This window comes from Eulemur rufifrons, chromosome 15 (genome assembly GCF_041146395.1).
Source record: "Eulemur rufifrons isolate Redbay chromosome 15, OSU_ERuf_1, whole genome shotgun sequence".
In the NCBI taxonomy this organism is placed as follows: Eukaryota; Metazoa; Chordata; class Mammalia; order Primates; family Lemuridae; genus Eulemur; species Eulemur rufifrons.
This window is the reverse complement of record NC_090997.1, coordinates 3151837-3173740: the sequence shown is the minus strand read 5'-3', so window position 1 is coordinate 3173740 and position 21904 is coordinate 3151837. Positions and strand designations below refer to the sequence as shown.

Genomic DNA, 21904 nt, shown 5'->3' with positions numbered 1-21904 from the left:
TCTCTCTAGTACACAGCAGGTCAGCTTTCCTGAGGTAGTGGAAGGACACCTGGAGAAATAGGTTTCATATTCTCACATCTTCCAAAGGCAAGAAAAGGAAACTGTTTCTTCCTGTGTGCTTTTAAAAAGAGCAACTAAGCTTTTCCCAGATTGTTCCCATTAGACCCACTTCCTCACACATTGGACAGACCATGGGATCACAGTGTGGGCTCAGACAAACCATGATCCAAGCTTTGTGGAGTGGGCCTGACGCACATGGGAAGACAAGGGGCAAAAGCATATCTTTTTCAAAAGAAAAATGTCAGTTGGGGTAGGAGAGAATGACTTTAGGGTAGGGAAACGATAATTTCTGGTACTATTTGATTGTTAGTATTTTAGTTATTTTCCTCATGAAGGCCTATGGATTCTTGATAGGCATCCTCAATTCAAGGTTTTGAGTCTTTCTTAAAAAGCATATTGAGACCGGGCGCGGTGGCTCACGCCTGTAATCCTAGCACTCTTGGAGGCCAAGGCGGGAGGATCGCTCGAGGTCAGGAGTTCGAGACCAGCCTGAGCAAGAGCGAGACCCCCGTCTCTACTAAAAATAGAAATAAATTAGCTGGACAACTAAAAATATATAGAAAATATTAGCCAGGCATGGTGGCACATGCCTGTAGTCCCAGCTACTCGGGCGGCTGAGACAGGAGGATCGCTTGAGCCCAGGAGTTTGAGGTTGCTGTGAGCTAGGCTGACACTACGGCACTCTAGTCCTGGCAGCAGAGTGAGACCCTGTCTCAAAAAAAAAAAAAAAAAAAGCATATTGAATATTAAATGACAGCCATTAACCAAATTACGATAAAAAAATCAGAAAAATGCTTGTTTTTAGGATTTAATACAGTATGCGGTTATGTAGTTTTATGACGAAAATATATTTTCCAGGGCTTTTACAAAATGGATCCCTGATGAATAAAATTGAAACATAGAAAGAAAGTATAAAATTAATAAAACAAGTGTTATTATTTTTGTTACTATCATCATCATAATTATGTTAGAAGATAAATAGATTTTTCTAAGCCTTGCTGGTGGGAGTGTATAATGTTAAAAGTACTTTGGACAATACTTAGGCAATTTCTTAAAAAGTGTAATATACATTTGTCATGTGATCCAGCAATTTCACTCCTTGGAATCTACCAAAAAGAAGTGGAAACATTGTCACAAAGATACGTGTACAAATGGACAGAGCAGCATTAGCCACATAGCCCCAAACTGGAAACAATCCAAACATCCCTCCATTAGTAAATGGATAAACAAATGTGCTATGTCCATACAATGTAATACTATTCACCAGTAAGAAGAAACAAAAGTATACTTACCTGGCAGGGGAGATGCCATGATCATGAAGGTGGTTTTCCCAGGGCAAGGCTCATCCCTTGTACTCTGGGATGATGAAAGATTACTTAAAAAGTACAGTGGGCCAGGCGCAGTGGCTCACGCCTGTAATCCTACCACTCTGGGAGGCCAAGGCAGGAGGATTACTTGAGGTCAGGAGTTCAAGACCAGCTTAAACAAGAGCGAGACTCCATCTCTACTAAAAAATAGAAAGAAATTAGCTGGACAACTAAAAACATAGAAAAAAATTAGCCGGCAGGAGAATCGCTTGAGCCCAGGAGTTTGAGGTTGCTGTGAGCTAGGCTGACGCCACAGCACTCTAGCCTGGGTGACAGAGTGAGACTCTATCTCAGAAAAAAAAAAAAAAAGGTGCAATGCACATTATTTGGATTATGGATACTCTAAAAGCCCTGACTTCACCACTATATGCAATCTATGTATGTAACAAAAATATACTTGTACCCCATAAATTTATACAAATAATAAAAGAGAAGAAAAGGGACAAAATGATGATAAATGCTATAAAACTGGTAAACTTCAAAAATGTTACCCTAAGTGAAAGAAACCAGACACAAAAGATTATATGTCATATGATTTCATTTATCTGAAATGTCTATAAAAGGTAAATTTATACACATAGACAGAAGATCAGTGGGTGTCTAGGGCTTGGGATAAGGGCAGGAATTAACTAACTGTAAATAGAGCAATTCTGGAGGTGATAGAAATGTTTTAAAACTGTATTGTGGTGGTAGTTGCACAAATATGTTAATTTGCTAAAATCATTGAATTTTACACAATGAGTGAATTTTGTGATATGTAAATTATGCCTTAATAAACCTAATAAAATAATTCCTAAAAAAAAACTAAGATTTTCTAAGCAAGACATAAAATCCAGAAGACACAGAGAAAAAAATTGAATAGAATTATAAATTTCTTTGCATGGAGAAAATAACAAAATTAAAAGAAATTTGTGAAGCCCAAGAAAACTTTGGAACATACAAAACTTTCTTATTATGTAAAAGTGTCCAAAAATCAATTAATAAATTTTAAAAAACCCAACAGAAAATTGGGCAAATGATACAGACTATTTACAGAAGAAAATATCCCAATAATCAATAAATATGAAATGTTTGCTCAAACTCACTGATAATCAGAAAAATGCAAATTCAATAGCAATGTGATGAACTATTTCTCCCCCCAAATCAGGAAATGTCATTGTTTTTAAATCAAGGATTTAGAAGATTCTATGGGAATAGATTCTCTCATATACTGTTATTAAGATTGCAAATTATCACAACCTCTATGGAAAACAGTATGGAGAGTCCTCAAAGAATTAAAACTAGACCTACCATTTGATTCAGCAATCCTACTACTGGGTATTTACCCAAAAGAAAAAAGTCATTTTATGAAAAAGACACCTGCACTCGAATGTTTACTACAGGACAATTCACAGTTGCAAAGATGTGGAATGAACCCAAGTGCCCATCAATTCATGAGTGGATTAACAAAATGTGGTATATGTATACTATGGAATACCACTCAGCCACGAGGAAGGATGAATTAAGGCCTTTTGAAAAAATTTGGATGGGACTGGAGACCATTATCTTAAATGAAGTGTCTAAAGGATGAAAAAACAAACACTGCATGTACTCATTATTAAATTAGAACTAACACATGTGTGCACAGAGGGAAGTAAAACTCAGTGGAAATCAAGCAGGGGAAAGGGGGGAGAAGAGGATGGGCAACCACCCACCTAACGGGTACAATGTGTTCATTGTATCTGGGTGATGGGCACACTTATAACCCTGACTCAAGCATAACAAAAGTGATCAATGTAACCAAAAACATTTGTACCCCTGTAATATTTTGAAACTAAAAAAAAGACGTAACAAAAAATGAAATTAAATTTAAAAAGATTGTGAATGGATGGTGGTTTGATACATGTATTAACATTAAAAAAAAAGCATGTTACATGCTTGATGACAACAAAAATCCACTTCTAGACATCTATCTTAAAGAAACAATCCTTCATGTGATCAAGGAGACATAAAATTTACTGTTTGTTGCATCAGAGTTTGGAATAATGAAAACATTTCCAAATTCTAAAAGAAAAACTGATAAACTTGTCTTGATTATAAAAATCTGTACATCAGAAAACTATAAAATATGTGAAGTGGTAACACTGCAAGATGACATTTGATCATTGTGCATGGCAATATGGGCATATATTGCTATACCTCCTGGGTAGTTTGAATAATCCAGTACTTACATTCTAGGTGCTTATACTGTAGACACATTCTCACATATATGTCCAAGACGATGTATAAAAACTATAATAGAAGAGAAAATAAATATTCTGAATTTTTAGACAGAGGAAAGGTAAATTGTGGTATAGTAATACAAAGGAATAATATATAGTGCTTTAAATGAATGAAATATGGACTGGAAAAAAATTATAAATCACAATGCCAGTTAATATGTAGAAAGTTACAAGAACCATTGCTGTCACTACAAAAACAAAAAAGTATGAACTAAACTAAATGGAAAAAATAGAAAAGAATTTTATTTTTAAAGACTTCAAAGAGGCAGAGATACAAAGAAGTCTACAAATCCCAAATTCCAGAGATGGACAAATTCTGCTTAGGTGAGCAGGGACACTCTTATCTCTTGGGTCATCTGCTGAATCTCAACATGGTGGAAGATTGGGCCTAGCACAGAAAGGGAGACTGTGATGGGGTAAGGAGAACCAGCAAAGTTTTAAATAGCCCTGTGGACTTGCGTGATGGATTGAAATCTATAGAAGTCCCCAATAGAATGTGTTTCTAATTTTCCCTGACAGCTGATTCTCCTTCCAGAACTTTTGCTGAGTTCATGGTGGTGGTGTGGGATCTTGGTAGGTAGGCAGAGGGCAGAAAAACATCTCTATAGGTTTTGCAAACAAAGATCAACAAGGAAATCAAGTCACAAACAATACTTTCATTCATCTTGACCTAATTGGCATTTATAATTGACATATATATTGACATCCAATAACTACAGAATATCTGTTTCTTTAAACTGCACAAAGAATATACATGAAATAGAGCATATACTATGGCCGTTAAACTAGTCTCAATAACTTTCACAAGATTAAAATCATACATACATATTGATCACAGTCTTGTCAAATTACAAATCAATAAGATTGAGAAAATCACCAATTTTGGGGGAGTGAAGCAATACACTTCTAAATAATCTATGATTTTCCAAACAACAAACCAGGAGAGAAATTAGCAAATAATTTAAATAAATAATAAAATGGATTTTCCAAATTTTTGATATTAAACCAAGGCAGTCCTTAGAAGGAAATTTATAGATTTAAATGTTTATATTATAAAAGGAGAAATATATAAAAATCAGAGATTTAAACTTTTAATTGAAGAATCTAGGAAAAGAAATGCACATTTAGCTCAAAAAATAGAAGAAAGGAACAAATAAAATGAGAGGAAAATAATAAAATTGAAGATAGATATATAATAAAGAAAATAAACAGAATCCAAAGTTTTCTTTTTCTTTTTCTTTCCTTTTTTCTTTCATAAATCACCTGAAAGACTAAAAAGGGGCAGGGGGAGGGAAGGAAAAAATCCAAATTATGAACTGTCAACATCTGGAATGAAAAAGATAACATTCCTACAGATCTGTGGACATTAGAAAGATACTAAGAGGATGTTATAAAGAATTTTGTACCATTAGATTTCACATCTTAGATGAAAGTCTTTGAAAAACACAATTTTCATTAACTACTTTTGTGTAATAAATCATCTCAAAACTTAGTGGCTTAAAATTTCAGCTACGTAATGATTTCTCAAAGTTCTGGGAGTTGACTGAGTTCAGCTGGATGGGTCTCACTGAAGGTCTTTCACGTGGTTGCAGTCAGATGGTACCTGGGGCTCGGGTCTTCTGAAGGCTCACCCAGGTCACAGGGACACTCTTTCTGCTTTGGTTCCGTGTCTCTAACATGACCTAGGTGGTCCTGTCAGCAATGAGAGTAGATGTTTTACCTGAAGAACTCGGGGGGTCCCAAGAGAGGAAGGTAAAAGCTGCAAGACTTCCTTAGACTTAGGCTCAGAATTTGTGAGACATCATTTCTAGCACATTCTATCTGTCAAAATGAGTATAGAGCCAGCCCAAATTCAAGGGGATAGGGAATAGCATCTACTTTTCCATGAGGTGAGTGGAAATAATTTGCACTCTTCTTTAATCTGCCCTACACGTACATTTTGAAAACTGAAAAAATAATCTATATCTGATAAAGAAATCATCTTTCTCAAACCATCCCTCAAAGGCAATTAAAAGCCCCAGTTTGCTTCAGTGTTAAATTCTAAACAATTTCAATCCATTTTTATTGATGATTTGAGTAGGTGTCATGGTAAATTTTCTCATGGATAGTCAAACAACATAGCAGCATTTATTGAAAAGACTGTCTTTCCCCTGTTACTCTGCAATGCTACCATAGACTAGAGCATTGTATTTGGGAGAGGTCTGTTTCTAGAATTTATATTCTGTTCTGTTGTCCACTTTGTCTACACTTGACACTACACTATGCTAACTAATATAACTGTGTAGTACATCATGTTATCTTGAACTGAATTTCTTCCAGTTTTGTTCTTATTTTTCAAAAATTTCCTTGGCTAACCTAAGACCTTAGCATTTACATGTGAATTTTAAATTCAGCTTGATTATTCCCCCATTCCACCAAAAGAAAACAGAAGAAACAAAACAAAACAAGCAAGCAAACAAAAAAACTTTGCCCTGATTTTCAATGGTATTTTACTGAATATAGACTAATTTGGAGAGAACTGACATCTTTAATATATTTAGTATTATAATCCCTAAATTGGGCATTTTCTCCATTTATATTAATTCCATTAATTTCTCCCAATTATGTTTTATAGTTTTCAGTATAGAAATCTTGCTAATTTTTTTTGTTAACTTTATTTTTAGATATTTGATATTTGGGGATACTACTGCTAACTGTATCATTTTCTTGAATTTGTTTTCTATTTGTTTCTAGTAGAGCATCATGTATTTGGTTTTATATATATTAACTTTGTATCTAGCAATACCATTTAAATTTAGGTATTAAACCTATTAGTTTATCTATTATTTTTATTTTCTGAGTACTCGATCATGTCAAGAGTAAGCAACAACAATTTTACTTCCTTTGCAATCATTATAACTTTTATTTATTTTTCCTCACCATTTTCATTGCCTAACTCCTTTAGTACTCCAAATATCAAGGAGAGAGTTTTAAACATTTCACCACTGAGACTGATGTGCAACAGGGTAGCTATCCTTTCTCAGACTGAGGAAATTCCTTTTTAATACAAGTTTGCCAATATTATTTTGTAAAAATTAAGGCTAGATGCTGAATTCTGTCAAATGATATTTTATGATTCTATCAAGGTGGTTGTATGCCTTTTCTCTTCCTTCGGTTAACTCAGTGAATTGCATTAATTCATTCTCATGTTTAAATAACTTTGTGTTCCTGGAATAAATTCCACTTAATCATGATGTAGTATCTTTTTTATACATCACTGAATTCAATTAGCTAATATTTTCTTAAGAATTTGGCATCTATGTTCATAAGAGTGATCAGTCTATAAGTTTCTTTTTGTTGTAGAGTTCTTGTCAGGTTTTGAAGTAAAGATTATGCTAGTCTCATAAAAAGTGTTTGCAAGTGTTCTTTTTATTTATTTATATATTTTGAAGTTTGCATAAATTAGTGTTGTTTCTACTTTAAATATTTTAAAATAATTATTGAAGTGAGATGAATCTGAGGTTTTGTTGTGGGAAAGTTTTACAGAATATTTTTACTTTCTCTGTTAGAGGTGGAACTCTTCATATTTTATGTTATTTGTCAGCTTAGTATATTGTACATTTTGAGTAATTTATCCATTACATACAAATTTATTTTTGTAAAGTCGTTCATAATATTTATTATGATAAGTAATACTTAGATAAATCACAAAAACTGTATGAGATACACTCAAAAACATGATAGATAAGAAGATGGAATTCTAAAAAGTGTTTAAGTAACCCATAGAAAAATAGGAAAAGAAAATAGAGAAGAAAAACCAGAAGGAACAAACAGAAAACAAAATGCAATATGGCAGACACAAGCCTTAACATACTAATAATTGCATTACATGAAAATTATCTAAAAACATCAATTAAGAAACAAATGTCTGCTCTGTTCCACTGGTCTGTGTCCCTGAACTTGTGCCAATACCAAGCAGTTTTTATAATCACAGCCTTGTAGTATAGTTTGAAGTCTGGCAAATTAATACCTCCCATTTGGTTTTTGTTGCTTAAAATTGCTTTTGCTAAACGGGGTCTTCTCTGGCTCCATACAAAGCGTAAAATTATTTTTTCTATATCTGTGAAAAATGATGTTGGTAATTTAATAGGGATTGCATTGAATCTGTAGATAACTTTGGGCAGTGTAGACATTTTAACAATGTTGATTCTACCGATCCATGAGTATGGTATGGTTTTCCAGCTATTTACATGCTCTGCAATTTCCTTCTTCAGTGTTTCATAGTTCTCCCTATAGAGGTCCTTTACCTCCTTAGTTAAATATATTCCTAGGTATTTTATTTTCTTTGTTGCTATTTTGAAGGGTATTGAGTCCTTAATTTGGTTCTCCGTTTGACTGTTAATGGCATATATGAATGCCTCTGATTTGTGTGTATTGATTTTGTATCCTGAGACTTTACTACATGATGAGTGCGATGTGCACTGTCTAGGGAATGGACACGCTTGAAGCTCAGACTAGGGGGGATGGGGGGGCATGGGCAATATATATAACCTGAACTTTTGTACCCCTATAATGACCTGAAATTAAAAAAAAAAGAAAAGAAAAAAAATAGTATGGAAAAGAAATGAACCTTTGTTCAAAAGCTGCTATTTGGGGTACTATTTGTTATCATGGCATATTCAAACCTACCCTTACAAAAAGGTTATAATTAAATGCAGTTGCAAAATTAAAACATTACAAAATGTGAAAATAGCATAAATACTGATGTGATCATAGGAAAACTGAATGTTTTAAAATTTCTTGTTACAGTGGCAAATGTGTCATATTCATTCAGTTCTACCATAACTGTAAGGAAGCAAGTGGTTAAAACTAGCTTTAAGGATAGGGACGTATGGGGTAGGGTGAGTTTCTACTAGAAATATTCAGTTGCTGGAACAAAGCTTATCTGGTCAGCCTGAGTTTTCTATAAGCTGATAAAGTTGTATGGGCAAAGTAGCTTTAGAGAATTGGCAAGAATGATTGAGGACCGAAGCCCCTCATGGGTAGGAAACCAAGTGATGCTTAGAAGTGTGCCAAGACAGAAACATACTCTAATTTTTTCCCAGTGTGTATCTAATCACATCCAACTTAATTATAATTGTGGGCAGTGGCCTATTATAGGAATAATAATTGGGACCTGCTTCAACATGAACCCCCACTAAATCCCCGATAGTCCCTTATTTCTAGGCACATATAAATTATTGCCCAAATTGGGCAATTGAGAGTGAAAGAAGGCACAGTAATTAATTATGCTGGGAAAACAGGTGTCAATCAAGAAGTACGGTCTCTTTATAGCTCATGGGTCTTTAAATATAATGCTGCCGTTAAAAGATACTTTTGATAATTTATCTAGACAATGGTTTACTTTGTATTTGTTTCCAAATGTATTAGCATACAGTTGTTCATAAGATTTTTCTTAGTTTATTTATGTCTACTACATCTGTAGTTTTCCCACTTTTAATAAGATTCCAAATAGTGCTTATTGGTACTATCTTTTTTCTTTCTCAACCAGTCTTGCCAGAGCTTTTTCTATTTAAATGCTTTTTCAAAGAAACAACTTTATTAATCCTGTCTATTGTAACTGATTTTTATTATATTCTTATTGTTATAATTTTTTCTCCTTTGAATGAACTTTGTTATGTTTTATTTTTGTCCTATCTTCTTCAGTTAAACAATTAAAATTTTCTGCACATATTATTGTTATTTTTACTTTTTATATTTACTGAATTGTAAGAGTTCTTTACATACGCTGATTTTTAAATAAAAGAATTGGAACTATCTTCAAAAAAAAAAAAGAAACAAATGTCTGAGTGGCAAAAACATGAATCATCTATATGCTATCTATAGGCTCACTTTAAATAGAACAATAGTGGAAAGTTGAAGTAGAAGAATGGAAAAGAAAGGATGCAATCATTTACCAAAGAAGGCATGAATGGCTATAATAATGTCAGATAAAGTAAACTTCAGGGCAAAAAATATTGTGATAGGTATTCCATGATAACGAATACACTAAAAACTCGGACTTTGCCACTATACAATTCATCCAGGTAACAAAAAACCACTTGTCCTCCCTAAATCTACTGAAATAAATTTTTAAAAATACTATGAGAGACAAAGAGAAACATTACATAATGATTAAAGTGTTAATCCACAGAGAAAATATAGCAATCTTAAATGCGTATGTACCAAAGAACTGGGTTGCAAATAAGTAAAGCAAACTGATAGAACTGAAAGGAGAAATAGACAAATTCACAGTTATACTTGGAGACTTTAGCACCTCTCTCAATTATTAATGAAACAACTAGACAGAAATTCAGCAAGAATATAAAACTCAACAATACCATCAACCATCAGGATCTGACACTTATAGACCACCCCACCAAACAACAGCATTCTTTTCAAGTGCCCGTGGGACATTCACTAAGACAGATTATATCCTGGGCCATAACCTCAACAAATGCTAAAGAATTGAAATCAGACCTACTGTGTTCTGTGGACACAATAGAATTGAACTATAAATCAATAACATAAAGATAATCACTACAGCTCCAAACACTTGGAAATGAAATAACATACTTCTAAGTAATCCATGGGCCAAAAAAAAAAAAAAAGATTTCTTAAGGGAAATAAAAAATATATTGAACTAAATGAAAATGAAAGATCAACATATCAATATTTGTGGGACATGGCTAAAGAGGTGCCAAAAAAAAATATTTATAGTACTAAATGTATTCATTGAAAAAGAGAAAAGATCACAAATCAATAATCTAAGTTCCCACATCTAGGAATCTAGAAAAAGAATCTAGAAAAAGAAGAGCAAAATAACTGAAAGCAAGCAAAAGGAAGGAAATGATAAATATAAGAGTAGAAATTAATGGAATTGAAAATTGAAAAATAATAGAGAAAATCAATGAAAGAGAAAGCTTGTTCTTTGAAAAGATTAATAGAATTGACAAATATCTAGAAAGTCTGATCAAAAAAAGAGAGAAGACACAAATTACCAAAAATGGGAATGAAATATACCTTTAAATATTAATATCAATAGTACACTAAGGGAATATTATAAACAACAGCTTAGATGATATGGACAAATTCCTTGAAAAGCACAAACGGTCACAAACAACTCAATATGAAATAGGTAAGTCGAATAGCTCCATTGACTATTAAAGGCATTGAGTTTATGATTGAAAGGCTGATGAAGGAGAAATTCCAGGCCCAGATGGTTTCACTGGGGAAATCTACCAAACATTTTAAGTAGAATTAACACAAGTCTACAAAATTTCTTCCAGAAAATAGAAAAGGAGGGAACACATCTCAACTTATTTTATGAGGCCAGCATTTTCTGATATCAAAAACAGACAAAGATAGTACAACCAAAGAAAATAAAAGCAATATACCTTCATGACTATAGATGCAAAACTCCTTAACAAAATATTAGCAAATAAAATATCAGCCAAATAAAGAAAAAATATATATATTTAGTATGATATCAAGGTTTCAATGAAAAATTAAAAACTATAAACTATGCTAAGTGGGGTTTATTTTAGGAATGCCAGCCTTGTTTAATATTTAAATGAATGTAATCTGTCATATTAACAAGCTAAATAAGAAACATCACATAATTATATTAACTAATGCAGAAAAAACATTTGACAAAATTCAACACACATTCGTGATAAAAACCCTCAAAATAGTAGGAATAGAGGAGAATTTCCTCAACCTGAGAAATAACTTCTGTAAGAATCTTACAGCTAAATCATACTTAATGGCGAAAGACTGAATGCTTTTCCTCTTCTGCTCCAACTAATACGGGAGTTCACAAAGGTCACCGGATTAAAGATCAACCAAAAAATTAATTTTATTTCTATATATAGCAATGAAGAAATAAAAACAAAAATTAAAATGCAACATGAATTATAATCATTCAAAATAAGATAACAAATATAACTCTAACAGAACATGTACAGGATTTGTATACCAATAAAAGAAACTGAAGATCTACACAAATGGAGAGACTTACTGTGTTCATCAACTATTACAGAAAAGTGAACACAGTAAAGATGTCAATTCTCCCCAAATTGAAATCCAGGTTTAATGCAATTTCTATCAAGAGCCCAGCAAAATTTTTAATAGTTGTAAACAAAGTTATTCTAAAATTTATATGGAAAAGCAAGGGAACTCTAATAGATAAAACAAAACTATACTGCTATAGCAATCAAGACTGATTGACATTTGTGCAGAGATAGACACACACAGATTCATAGAGCAGTATAAAGAGTCCAGAAATAGACCTACACTAGCTCATTTTTGACAAAGGTGCAAAGAAATTCAGTGGAGGAAGTATAGTCTGTTCAAACAATGGTGCCGGAGCAAGTCTATCCATAAGCAAAACCAAAAGCAAAACAAACAAAAAAAGGAAAAAGAAGAAAGAAACTTAACAAATTCTCACACCTCATACAAAAATTTGCCCCAGATAAATCATAAGTTTAAATGTGAAACTTTTCAAAGAAAACATATGAGAAAAATCTTCAGGAGCTAGGGCTTAGTGAAAAATTCTTAGACATGACACCAAAAGTAATATCTAAAAAAGAAGAACATCAATAAATTGGGCTTGGGGCCGGGCGCGGTGGCTCACGCCTGTAATCCTAGCACTCTGGGAGGCCGAGGCGGGTGGATCGCTCGAGGTCAGGAGTTCGAGACCAGCCTGAGCAAGAGTGAGACCCCGTCTCTACTAAAAATAGAAAGAAATTATATGGACAACTAAAATATATATATACAAAAAATTAGCCGGGCATGGTGGCGCATGCCTGTAGTCCCAGCTACTCGGGAGGCTGAGGCAGTAGGATCGCTTAAGCCCAGGAGTTTGAGGTTGCTGTGAGCTAGACTGACGCCACGGCACTCACTCCAGCCTGGGCAACAGAGTGAGACTCTGTCTCAAAAAAAAAATAAAATAAATAAAATTAAAAAAAAAAAAAAAAAAAAAGTAAATTGGGCTTTATCAAATTAGAGACTTTTATAAAGTATCACGTTAAGAAATGAAAAGATAAGCTATAGACAGTGAGAAAATGTTTATGAACCACACATATCACAAAGAGCACATTATATTGTAGAACATATAAAGAACTATCAAAACTCCACAGTAAAAAAAAATCTAATTACAAAATGGGCAAAAGACATGAAGAGACATTTTCTTAAAGAGTACATAGACAGATGGCAAATAAGCCCACAGAAGGATGTGCAATCACTCTCCATTAGGGAAACGCATATTAAGAAGACGATGAAATATCACCACACACCTATTAAAGCAGCTAAAATAAAAAACACTGACATTGGTAAATGCTGGTGAGAATGCAGAAAAATTGGATTTCTCATACATTCGTGGTGGGAATGTAAAATGGTATGGTCCCTCCAGAAAATAGTTCAGCAGTTTCTTGAAAGACTAAATATTTATTTGACACATGACCCAGCAATTATATTCCAGGACATTTCTATCAGAGAAATGAAAACTCATGTTCACACAGAAACCTTATACAAATGTTCATAACAGCTTTGTTTGTAGTAGCCTCAAATCAGAAACAGTCAAAAGTCCTTCAATAGGCAAATAGTTAAACAAATGGTCGTACATCCACACCATGGAATACTACTCAGCAATAAAAAAGAGCAAATTGTTGATACATGCAACAGCTTGGATGGATCTTAAGGGTATTATGCTGAGTGACAATGCCAGTCTCAAAAAGTCACATACTGTATGACTCCATTTATCTAACATTTTCAAAGTGACGCTGTTACAGAGATGGAGAAGAGGTTAGTGGTTGTCAGATGTTAGGGTGACGGTGTGGGGAGAGGAGGTCGTGACTATAAAAGGTAGCACAGGGGATCTCTGTGGCAATGGAATAGCTTTGCACTTGATTGCAGTGGTGGTTACACAAATCTACAAATGTGATAAAATGCAGGCACAGAACTGCACACACACATTGTACCAGTATCAGTTTCCTGATTTTGATATTGTGCTATAGTCACCTAAGATATAAACATTGAAGAAACTGGGTAAAGGAGCATGCAGAATCTCTCCGTACTGTCTTTACAAATTTCCTGTGAATCTATAATTATTTCAAAGTAAAAAGTTTCTAAAAAGTGGCTTTCTGGCTGAATCTAAAACTCTCACACACCAAATGCTGGTAAGGATGTAGAACAACAGGGACTCCCATTCATTGCTGGTGGGAATGCAAAATGGTACTGCCACTTTGGAAGATATTCTGACAGTTTCTTACAAAGCTAAACATACTCTTACCAGATGATCCAGCAATTGCACTCCTAAGTATTTAGCCAAATGAGTAGAAAACTTATGTCCACACAAAAACCTGCACATGAATGTTGATAGCAGCTTTATTCACAATTGCCAAAAATTGGAAGCAACCAAGATATCCTTTAGTAGAGAAGTGGATAAACAAACTGTGGTGCATCCATAGAATGGAGTATTACTCGACATTAAGGATAAATAAGCTATCAAGCCATGAAAAGACATGGAGGAAACCTAAATGCATATTGCTAAGTGAAAGAAGCCATTCCGAAAAAGCTGTATACTATATGATTACAATTATATGACATTCTGGAAAAGGGAAACTACAGAGACAGTAAGTAGATCAGTGGTTTCCAGGGCTTTGGGGGAAGAGGGAAGGAGGAATAAGTGGAGCATGGGGCATTTTTAGGTCAGCAAAAGTATTTTAGTGTAATGGTGGATATCTGACGTTATGTATTAAATATTTGCTGGAACACATAGAACTGTACAATACAGAGGGAACCCTAATGTAACTATGGACTTTAGTTAATATTAATAATAATAATATCAGTATTGGTTATCAGTTGTGGCAAGTGTACCATACTAATGCAGGATGTTAATAACAGGAGAGACTGGGTGGTGGGTGGTTTTAGGGAAGGAGGTATATGGAAACCCTGCAATTTCTCTGCAATTTTTCTGTAAACTTAAAACTGCTCTGGAAAATTAATCTATTTAAAAAGTGGTTTTCTTATATGGAAGAATATAGGTTTACCTTTTGCTTTTTTTATTCCATACTTCTCTGAGTTTTAATGTATTCTCTATTGTTTACTTTATAATAAAAATTGTAGACATCTAAAAAAACCACTGGTGTCTATTCTACATTCAATATTCTCAAGATTCTGCTTTGATTCTCTAAACCAGGGATCCCTAAACATTTTGGCACCAGGGACTAGTTTCATGGAAGACAATTTTTCCATGGATGGTGGGTGGGGGAGGGGAGAATGGGAAAGGAGGCGGAGCTCAGGTGGTGATGGGACTGATGGGGAGTGGCTGTAAATACAGATGAAACTTCTCTTGCTCCACCACCACTCACCTCCTGTCCATAGCCAGGTTTCTAACAGGCCATGGACAGATACCAGTCTGCGGCCCGTGGGTCGGGGACCACAGCTCTAAAGCATAGGTAGATAATCTTGTTATTTATTAGTAAGTCTTATAACATCACGTTGCCTTGGTTTGTGTTTGTTTTGTTTTGCTTCTCTTAGATTTTTATCACCAGGCTGTAGAAATTTTGAGGAAAACAATGGAATGTATAATTTTTGCAATATTTTATTATCACTAAGCATAGTACCTAATTACTTTGCTTACATTTTTCCTTTAACTCTGATAATAACTCAATGTTGTAAAAATTAATATCAGTATTTTCATGAGGAACCTGAGGCCAAATTAAGTAAGACACCAATGAATATATAGCTAGTCTATGATAGAGCCAGGATGAAACCCAAGTTTAACTTATTTCAACAGCACTTATTCACAGTGTCTACTGCACTGTCATGAATAATTAATATTTATGATTTGTGGTAGGTTCTGGTAACCATTTTAGAAATAGTCTTACAAATGAGCAATAGCTCACTGTTTTGCATATTTTTCTCTCATTTTAATGCCTGCCTCTCCACTTACTCACTTTTTCCACTCAAAAACACATCTCCTAATATAAGATGGTAAGAAGATGGTTCCAAGAATGAGTCAGACTTTTCTCCTGGGAATGAAACAGGCATCTGAGACCACGTCTTTTAGAATGGGTAATGCCAACCTTCAGTGTCCAGTCTCACTCCTCACTGAGTCTGGAATGGGTGATGTTGATATGCAAATCCTGTAATGTATGTGGAAGCTCTTCTTGTTCTGCTCCCCACTCTACACCCACCTGCTCCCCTCCATCTGTCTCATGCATTCTCAGAGGCCAAAACCTGGGGTTTGAGATTCTACTGAAGACACAGATATGTCATTGACTTGCAGGCTCAAGAACCAAAACCATATTCTGGACCCATTGCTCAGTAGGGATCTCCCAACAAAATGAACTGCTTTAGGGTTTTCCTGATGAGGACTAGACCACAGCAACAGGGGTGCCTGCAGTTGCTCCCAAGCCCTACTGACCTTGGACATTTCTAATTAATTCTAGAGCTTATAGGATACAGTCAATATTCAGACATTTCAGGATGGAAGGATCACATATATTCCCCAGCCCCTTCCTCCCCCCACAAAGAACTGGCTCAAACAACAAAATAATCCATCTAAGATCCTTAAAAATAGTTTATTGTATTCAGAAAAATCACAGTTTGAAGAAACCTGAAGCAAAAAGTACATAGGAGATGCCCTCATGGAATATTAAGAACATTCCATAGCAGAGAAAGAATCTATGGGGTTTATTCCAGAGGCATTGCATGGTGATAATAAAACGATGGGAAATAGAGGGAAAACAGACACAAGAAAGGGCGACAGACAGAGAAGCCAACTGGGTGTGGAGTATGGAGGGATCAGGGAAGGCGTCACACTCCGGGGTGGCTAAAGGCCTGGAAAATGCTGAACATGGCTGTTTTCACTGAGGTCAACGATTGGAGTATTGCCAGCTTTGACTGTCAGCTATTAAAGCAGAAATTTCTTCAGTGATCTTCTCTCTGAGAAAGGCCACCACCTGTAACAGGACACACATAGTTACTAAAGAGTTTAAGATGAATATTTTGAGCTCTTTCCTTCAAATTACTTTCTCTTCTCTCTTACTCCTTTGACTTTGGAAAAGTTTTTAATATTCATCTGAACTTTCCAACATGAAACGTATGCCCTACTCTCCAAGTGAACATGAATAAGCAACCACGCTTCACCTTTTCTTAGAGCTTCCGATAGCGCTTTTCAGACTGGAGGAGCAAAACCAAGCATTGGCCTCTAAGAGATTTCCATTTCATGCAGTGAATCTACCCTAACCCCAAAGGAGCCAGGCTCTGGAAATGCTTCTGAACTGATGGCCTGCCTCAGGAAATACAAGCCAGAAAGTGCCCAAGCCTTATTTTCCTGGATCACCAGACTCAGTATTCTAATGTGAAACAATGGTCTTAGGTACTGGAAATGATTTTCAAGACTGAAGGTGTGGTCTAGGTGCACAGCTATGGAAAGGGCTGAGAGACTGAAGCTTTGGGATGCCAGATGATGCCATTGTCTGCTTGGTTCTAACAAAGAGAAGTTAAGAGCCTCATCTGTCCCTACCCTTTCTCTTAAAGGCATCACATGGCCTTCCATCCTTTTCTCCACCCACTCTGTTTTCCTCCCTCAGACACCTCCACATATGTCTTCCTCTGACCACACCTAACCCACCTCCACGTGCCTCACAGAGGGCCCCGGCGTTCTGTGGCATTGCCTTTGCGCACGCCCTTGATGATGAAGATGGTGCCAGCGATGATGCCCACCAGGCCCACAACCAGGCCCAGGGCACACACCACATTCTCTGTAGTCTCTGGGAGGGGAGTTGGCGCATCAAACTCTGAGGAAAAATAAGACAGAGTACATGGTAATGAATGAGGTAGGGAGCCAAATGTGGGGTCCTTATTCAAGAGACTATTAATGGATTAAATAAGAGGAAGACAGAGTGATGCATTGAAGGAATTGCAGATTAAAAAGGGGAGGAAGTGGAGTGATGGGGGAAGGCAGGCATATGAGTTGTCGCAGATGTTACGAAACAGGGCACTCTGGGTTCCAGAGGTCCCGATACAAGCATCACAGGAGGAAACCTTAAAATAGAGTAGATTGAAGGATGGTCCATACCCCAGTGCTTGAGAAGAGGCTCATCCAAGCCCAAGTGCTCCACTTTACAGTCATAGAAGTCCTCAGTTGAGGGCAGGAAGGGCAGATAGTGGAACTTGCGGAAAAGGTGGTCTTCCCTGGGCAGGAAGACTGTCTCTGACACTCCTGTGGTGACAGGTTTTCCATTTTGAAGCCACGTGACCTTGACCACCGGTGGGGAGAACTTGTCAATGAAACAGATGAGGACGTTGGGCTCTCCCAGTTCCACAGGGGTGTTTGTGAGCACAGTCACCTCTGGAGGCACTGGGGACACACGACAGAAATTAGTCCTCACCGCTCAGGCTTGCGCCTCTCCCTCCCACACTGAATTGTGTACAAACCTATTTAAGACTCTAATGCCAAAAAACAGTTGAAATTGTGCCCTGAAAAGTCTGTGCCACATTCTCAGAGACCTATCTCTGACACCCTCTGCCGTGAACTGGAGCCAGTATTGAGGGATAAGATATCCAAAGACCTCACTCCTGGCTCCCCCAGCAGGACTCAGAGAAATGCCCTGTGTGTGACCATGGGTGACAGAGACAAGATTTGAGCACATCAAGAAAGTAACAGGCCAGGCACAGTGGCTCACGCCTGTAATCCTAGCACTCTGGGAGGCCCAGGCAGATGGATCATTTGAGCTCAGGAGTTCAAGACCAGCCTGAGCAAGAGCGAGACCTCGTCTCTACTAAAAATAGAAATAAATTAGCTGAATAACTAAAATATATAGAAAAAAATTAGCCAGGCATGGTGGCGCATGCCTGTAGTCCCAGCTACTCTGGAGGCTGAGGCAGGAGGATCGCTTGAGCCCAGGAGTTTGAGGTTGCTGTGAACTAGGCTGATGCCACGGCACTCACTCTAGGCCGGGCAACAGAGTGAGACTCTGTCTCAAAAAAAAGAAAAGAAAGAAAAGAAAAGAAAAAAAAAAAAAGAAAGGAATAAACCCATAAAGTTCTTGGGCCTGTGGCATGAAAGTTTTGGGTTTGTTTATGGCAAGATTAAGCCCCTGGGAGGAAAAGTCAGTCACAATAATATGACACAAAGAGCTTAAGCATCTATTTGAAAGCCATGGATACCCACTCCCAGGAGAGCAGCAGAGAGAGAGCTACCATTGGTGTTTGGGGTGCTGTTAGAACGCTTTGTCATGATGTCCAGGTTGGCTTTGTCCACAGCTATATTGGCCAGTGCACCCTGAGCTTCAAAGCTGGCAAATCGTCCAAATTCTTCAAGCCGCCAAACTGTCTCCTTCTTGTCCAAGTCCACATGGAAAATCTCATCGCCATCAAAGTCAAACATGAACTCGCCTGATTGGTCAGGGGCCAGATAGAACTCGGCCTGGATGATCACATGTTCCTCTGAAAAGGCAGGAAAGGGGCAGTCAGGAGGGGGAGATGGAGGAGAGCCCACGTACAGTAGACAGGAGCTGGTGGAGAGAGAGCAGGCCCAGTGGAATGGGGGGTGATCGAGAGTAGGGATGAGTGAAAGACGAGGTCTGGGTGGGGGGCGTCGTGCTGGGGGTGGGGGAGCAGTGGGGGCTGTGTTAGAGAAGGTAGACTGAAAGGAGACGAGGGCCAAAAATCCAGTCTTGTGAAGCTGTTGTTTGGCTCCATGTTACTAGCTGGGAAATGATTTTCTCTTTAGAAATCCAGTTTCAGCCCCTAAAAGAGAAATGTTCTCTCACTCTCTTTACCCAGGCATTAAACACACTCAGGCCAGAGTTCCAGAGCATCTCAGAACATTGTACTCTAAGAAGAAAGAAACACTGTTTGAAAGGTTGGGATTTGAACTCTGGAATCAAATAAAACCTTAAATTCTTATTCGGTTAGTTACCTAGTCATCTTGAGCAGATCATTCTGCCTACTTATGTGTAGTTTTCTTGTTACATAGTTCTGTTGTGGTTTTGAGTCTGTCATATTCTGTCATGGGTTTGTTTTTAAGATTCAATGAGATAAGGTAAGTAATTTCTGAGTATATCAACAAGCCTATAACAAGCAGTGTTCACAGTTTAGGGTCAGAAACTGCTTTGTATTTAAGGAACAAATCCATAGAAAATGTGAATTTTTGAATTTCCTGGGGCCTGAGGTACCCAGGAAATTAAGACTGAGACCTTGCAGTATTGTAGAGTAACTACTTCCCTGGATCCAAATCCACATTGTGGATACTTCTGTGAGGAGAATCATGTTTGGATTGACCGTGGCAACTTGACCTTTTATCTTAATGCTCCTTAAATTGAGACTGCTATCATGGAACATATTCTATTGTGGTTGATACTGAGAATAACCAACACCAAGGGAATAATCAACTTGAACGAGAAAAGCTACAGTTGGGGAGTTGGAGAGTGTGCTGCCTCCGTGGTGTGTGGAGATGAGAAGAGAGATTGTTTCCCTGCTTAGTCTTCAAAGACAAGGTGAAAGATCTTAATGTTTGACCATGTATTGATAAACCTAGAGATTCATTTAGCATTTGAATCTATGCGCGCGCGCGCACACACACACACACACACACACACACACATTCTAGCTATCCCTTTCCAAATAGAGGAAGAACCTCTATCTTTCCAGGTGAACATCCCCATATATGGCTCTTTCTGGGCAGTAGACACCTATAATTGCCACTGTGGGTCTGGGAGCTGGGTTATTATATTGCTTATTTCAGGTCTACCTGACAGACACCCTCTGTGGGGGTCACTCTGGGTGAAGAATACTTTTTCACAATACCTCTTTACAACAGCACAGATGTTTCCTCTGGGGATGGCAGAGAATAATATCAGGCTCCTTAGTTCCTTATTCATTTTTCTACTCTCTTGAAAATATTACTAAGTAACAGTGAGCAAAGGCCATGTAAGATCTATTGTAGCACTGGGGTGAGGGGTAGGGGTGGAGGGGTGACTAGCACTGTCCCAGGAGACAGTAAATTAAATGCGACTCGAATCAGTATGCCTGCACTCCCACCTCCCTCAGTCAATTGCTGCTCTTTGGTGACTTTTCTTTCTAATCATCTTCAATACAGTGTCTGTGCTCAAAGTATGCTGTCAGGATTTACACGCCAAAAAATAACAACTGTACTATCTATTTAGCGAAGAACAGTGCTAAGAACTTCACATGTGTTTTTCATTTAATTCTAACAAAATTATGTGAGGTTTTTAATTTTTAATTTTACTAATTTTCCAGAAAGAAAAATTAAAGCCCAGAGATGTAAGTTGTTAACACCTGTCCGAAAATAATGCCCCCAAGTTTGGCTTATATTTAATAGCGACTCAGTGGCAATAATCAATTTATAGCTCAGTTTTGCTTCTCCAAAATAAATTTGACTTGCTTCAGTTTGCAGTGAGGGAAGAATTCCTCCAAACTACAATTTATTATACTTTCAAACTTAGACACACATAAGCCTGTCGCACTTTTCTTTCACTCCAAAGGTTGTCTTGCAAATGTTTTCAGTTCATTTCTCAAAAGCTTGGTAGTCTATCATCCCCCATTTGGATTCTCCCAGCACCTACCTTTGATAGCCCAGGATTCCTGAGGGCTCATCAGGGCAGCCATGATGAGAAATCCTAGCACAGGGACTCCACTTATGGCCATTTTCTTCTTGGGTGCTTTGATGGGGGTGAGTAGAGCTCAGGAGTGAGGCAGAACAAATAAGAATAAAAGGAAAGAGAATGTGGGGTGCGATAGAGTCTGACATGATTAAAATTCAAATCAGTCAAGCTTCAGCCAATCAGAAAAATCTTTTGAGATGACACATGTGTTGCTAGAGGCAGGGCTCTTCTAAACTATCCAGGAGAGGAGATACTCCCTCAGTTCATTAGATTAAAAAGTAAAGTTCTTAATGAAACAAATAGAACAACAACAACAAAAAAAAAAATTAAGCTTTTGAGAATGCTGATCAATCACTCACAAACTCTTCCATTCCAATCCAGGTTCTAGAATGGGATATGCCTGAAGTACATTGGTGAGTATAGAATCAGAGGAAACATCCTACAGTGAGAGCTAAATACTGCTCATGCCTCTGTGCTGTGACGGCTGGAGAGTTTGTCAAAGGGACAAGAAATCATCTAAACAGAAAGTAGACTCTCAGGCCCCACGGGGAAGAAGCTC

At 37.0% G+C, this 21904-nt stretch overlaps 1 protein-coding gene across 2 annotated transcripts; it reads right to left on the bottom strand.

Annotated features, from left to right (window-relative positions):
- Positions 1-16268: 16268 nt before the first annotated feature.
- LOC138396040 (mamu class II histocompatibility antigen, DR alpha chain) lies at positions 16269-21452 on the bottom strand. 2 transcript variants are annotated; one of them, XM_069489177.1, is made up of 5 exons: positions 21307-21452; positions 18920-19165; positions 17796-18077; positions 17349-17514; positions 16269-16674 (listed from the first exon to the last, which is right to left on the bottom strand). In XM_069489177.1, exons 1-4 carry the CDS (start codon positions 21386-21388, stop codon positions 17360-17362), a joined length of 765 nt encoding a protein of 254 aa, XP_069345278.1. In that variant the 5' UTR covers positions 21389-21452; the 3' UTR covers positions 16269-16674; positions 17349-17359. The 2 variants fall into 2 exon arrangements, with proteins under 2 accessions (XP_069345278.1, XP_069345279.1); XM_069489178.1 differs by having other exon boundaries at positions 16611-16674; positions 17359-17514; positions 21307-21440.
- Positions 21453-21904: the final 452 nt, after the last annotated feature.

Bases quoted from the DNA above. Each gene is read 5' to 3' on its own strand.
- LOC138396040 (XM_069489177.1), bottom strand. From the start codon at position 21,388: ATGGCCATAAGTGGAGTCCCTGTGCTAGGATTTCTCATCATGGCTGCC. The intron at 19,166-21,306 runs GTAGGTGCTGGG...CTGCCTTTTCAG, and splicing joins GGAATCCTGGGCTATCAAAG to AGGAACATGTGATCATCCAG. The intron at 18,078-18,919 runs GTAGCTCTCTCT...GTGTGTCCCCAG, and splicing joins CAGCACCCCAAACACCAATG to TGCCTCCAGAGGTGACTGTG.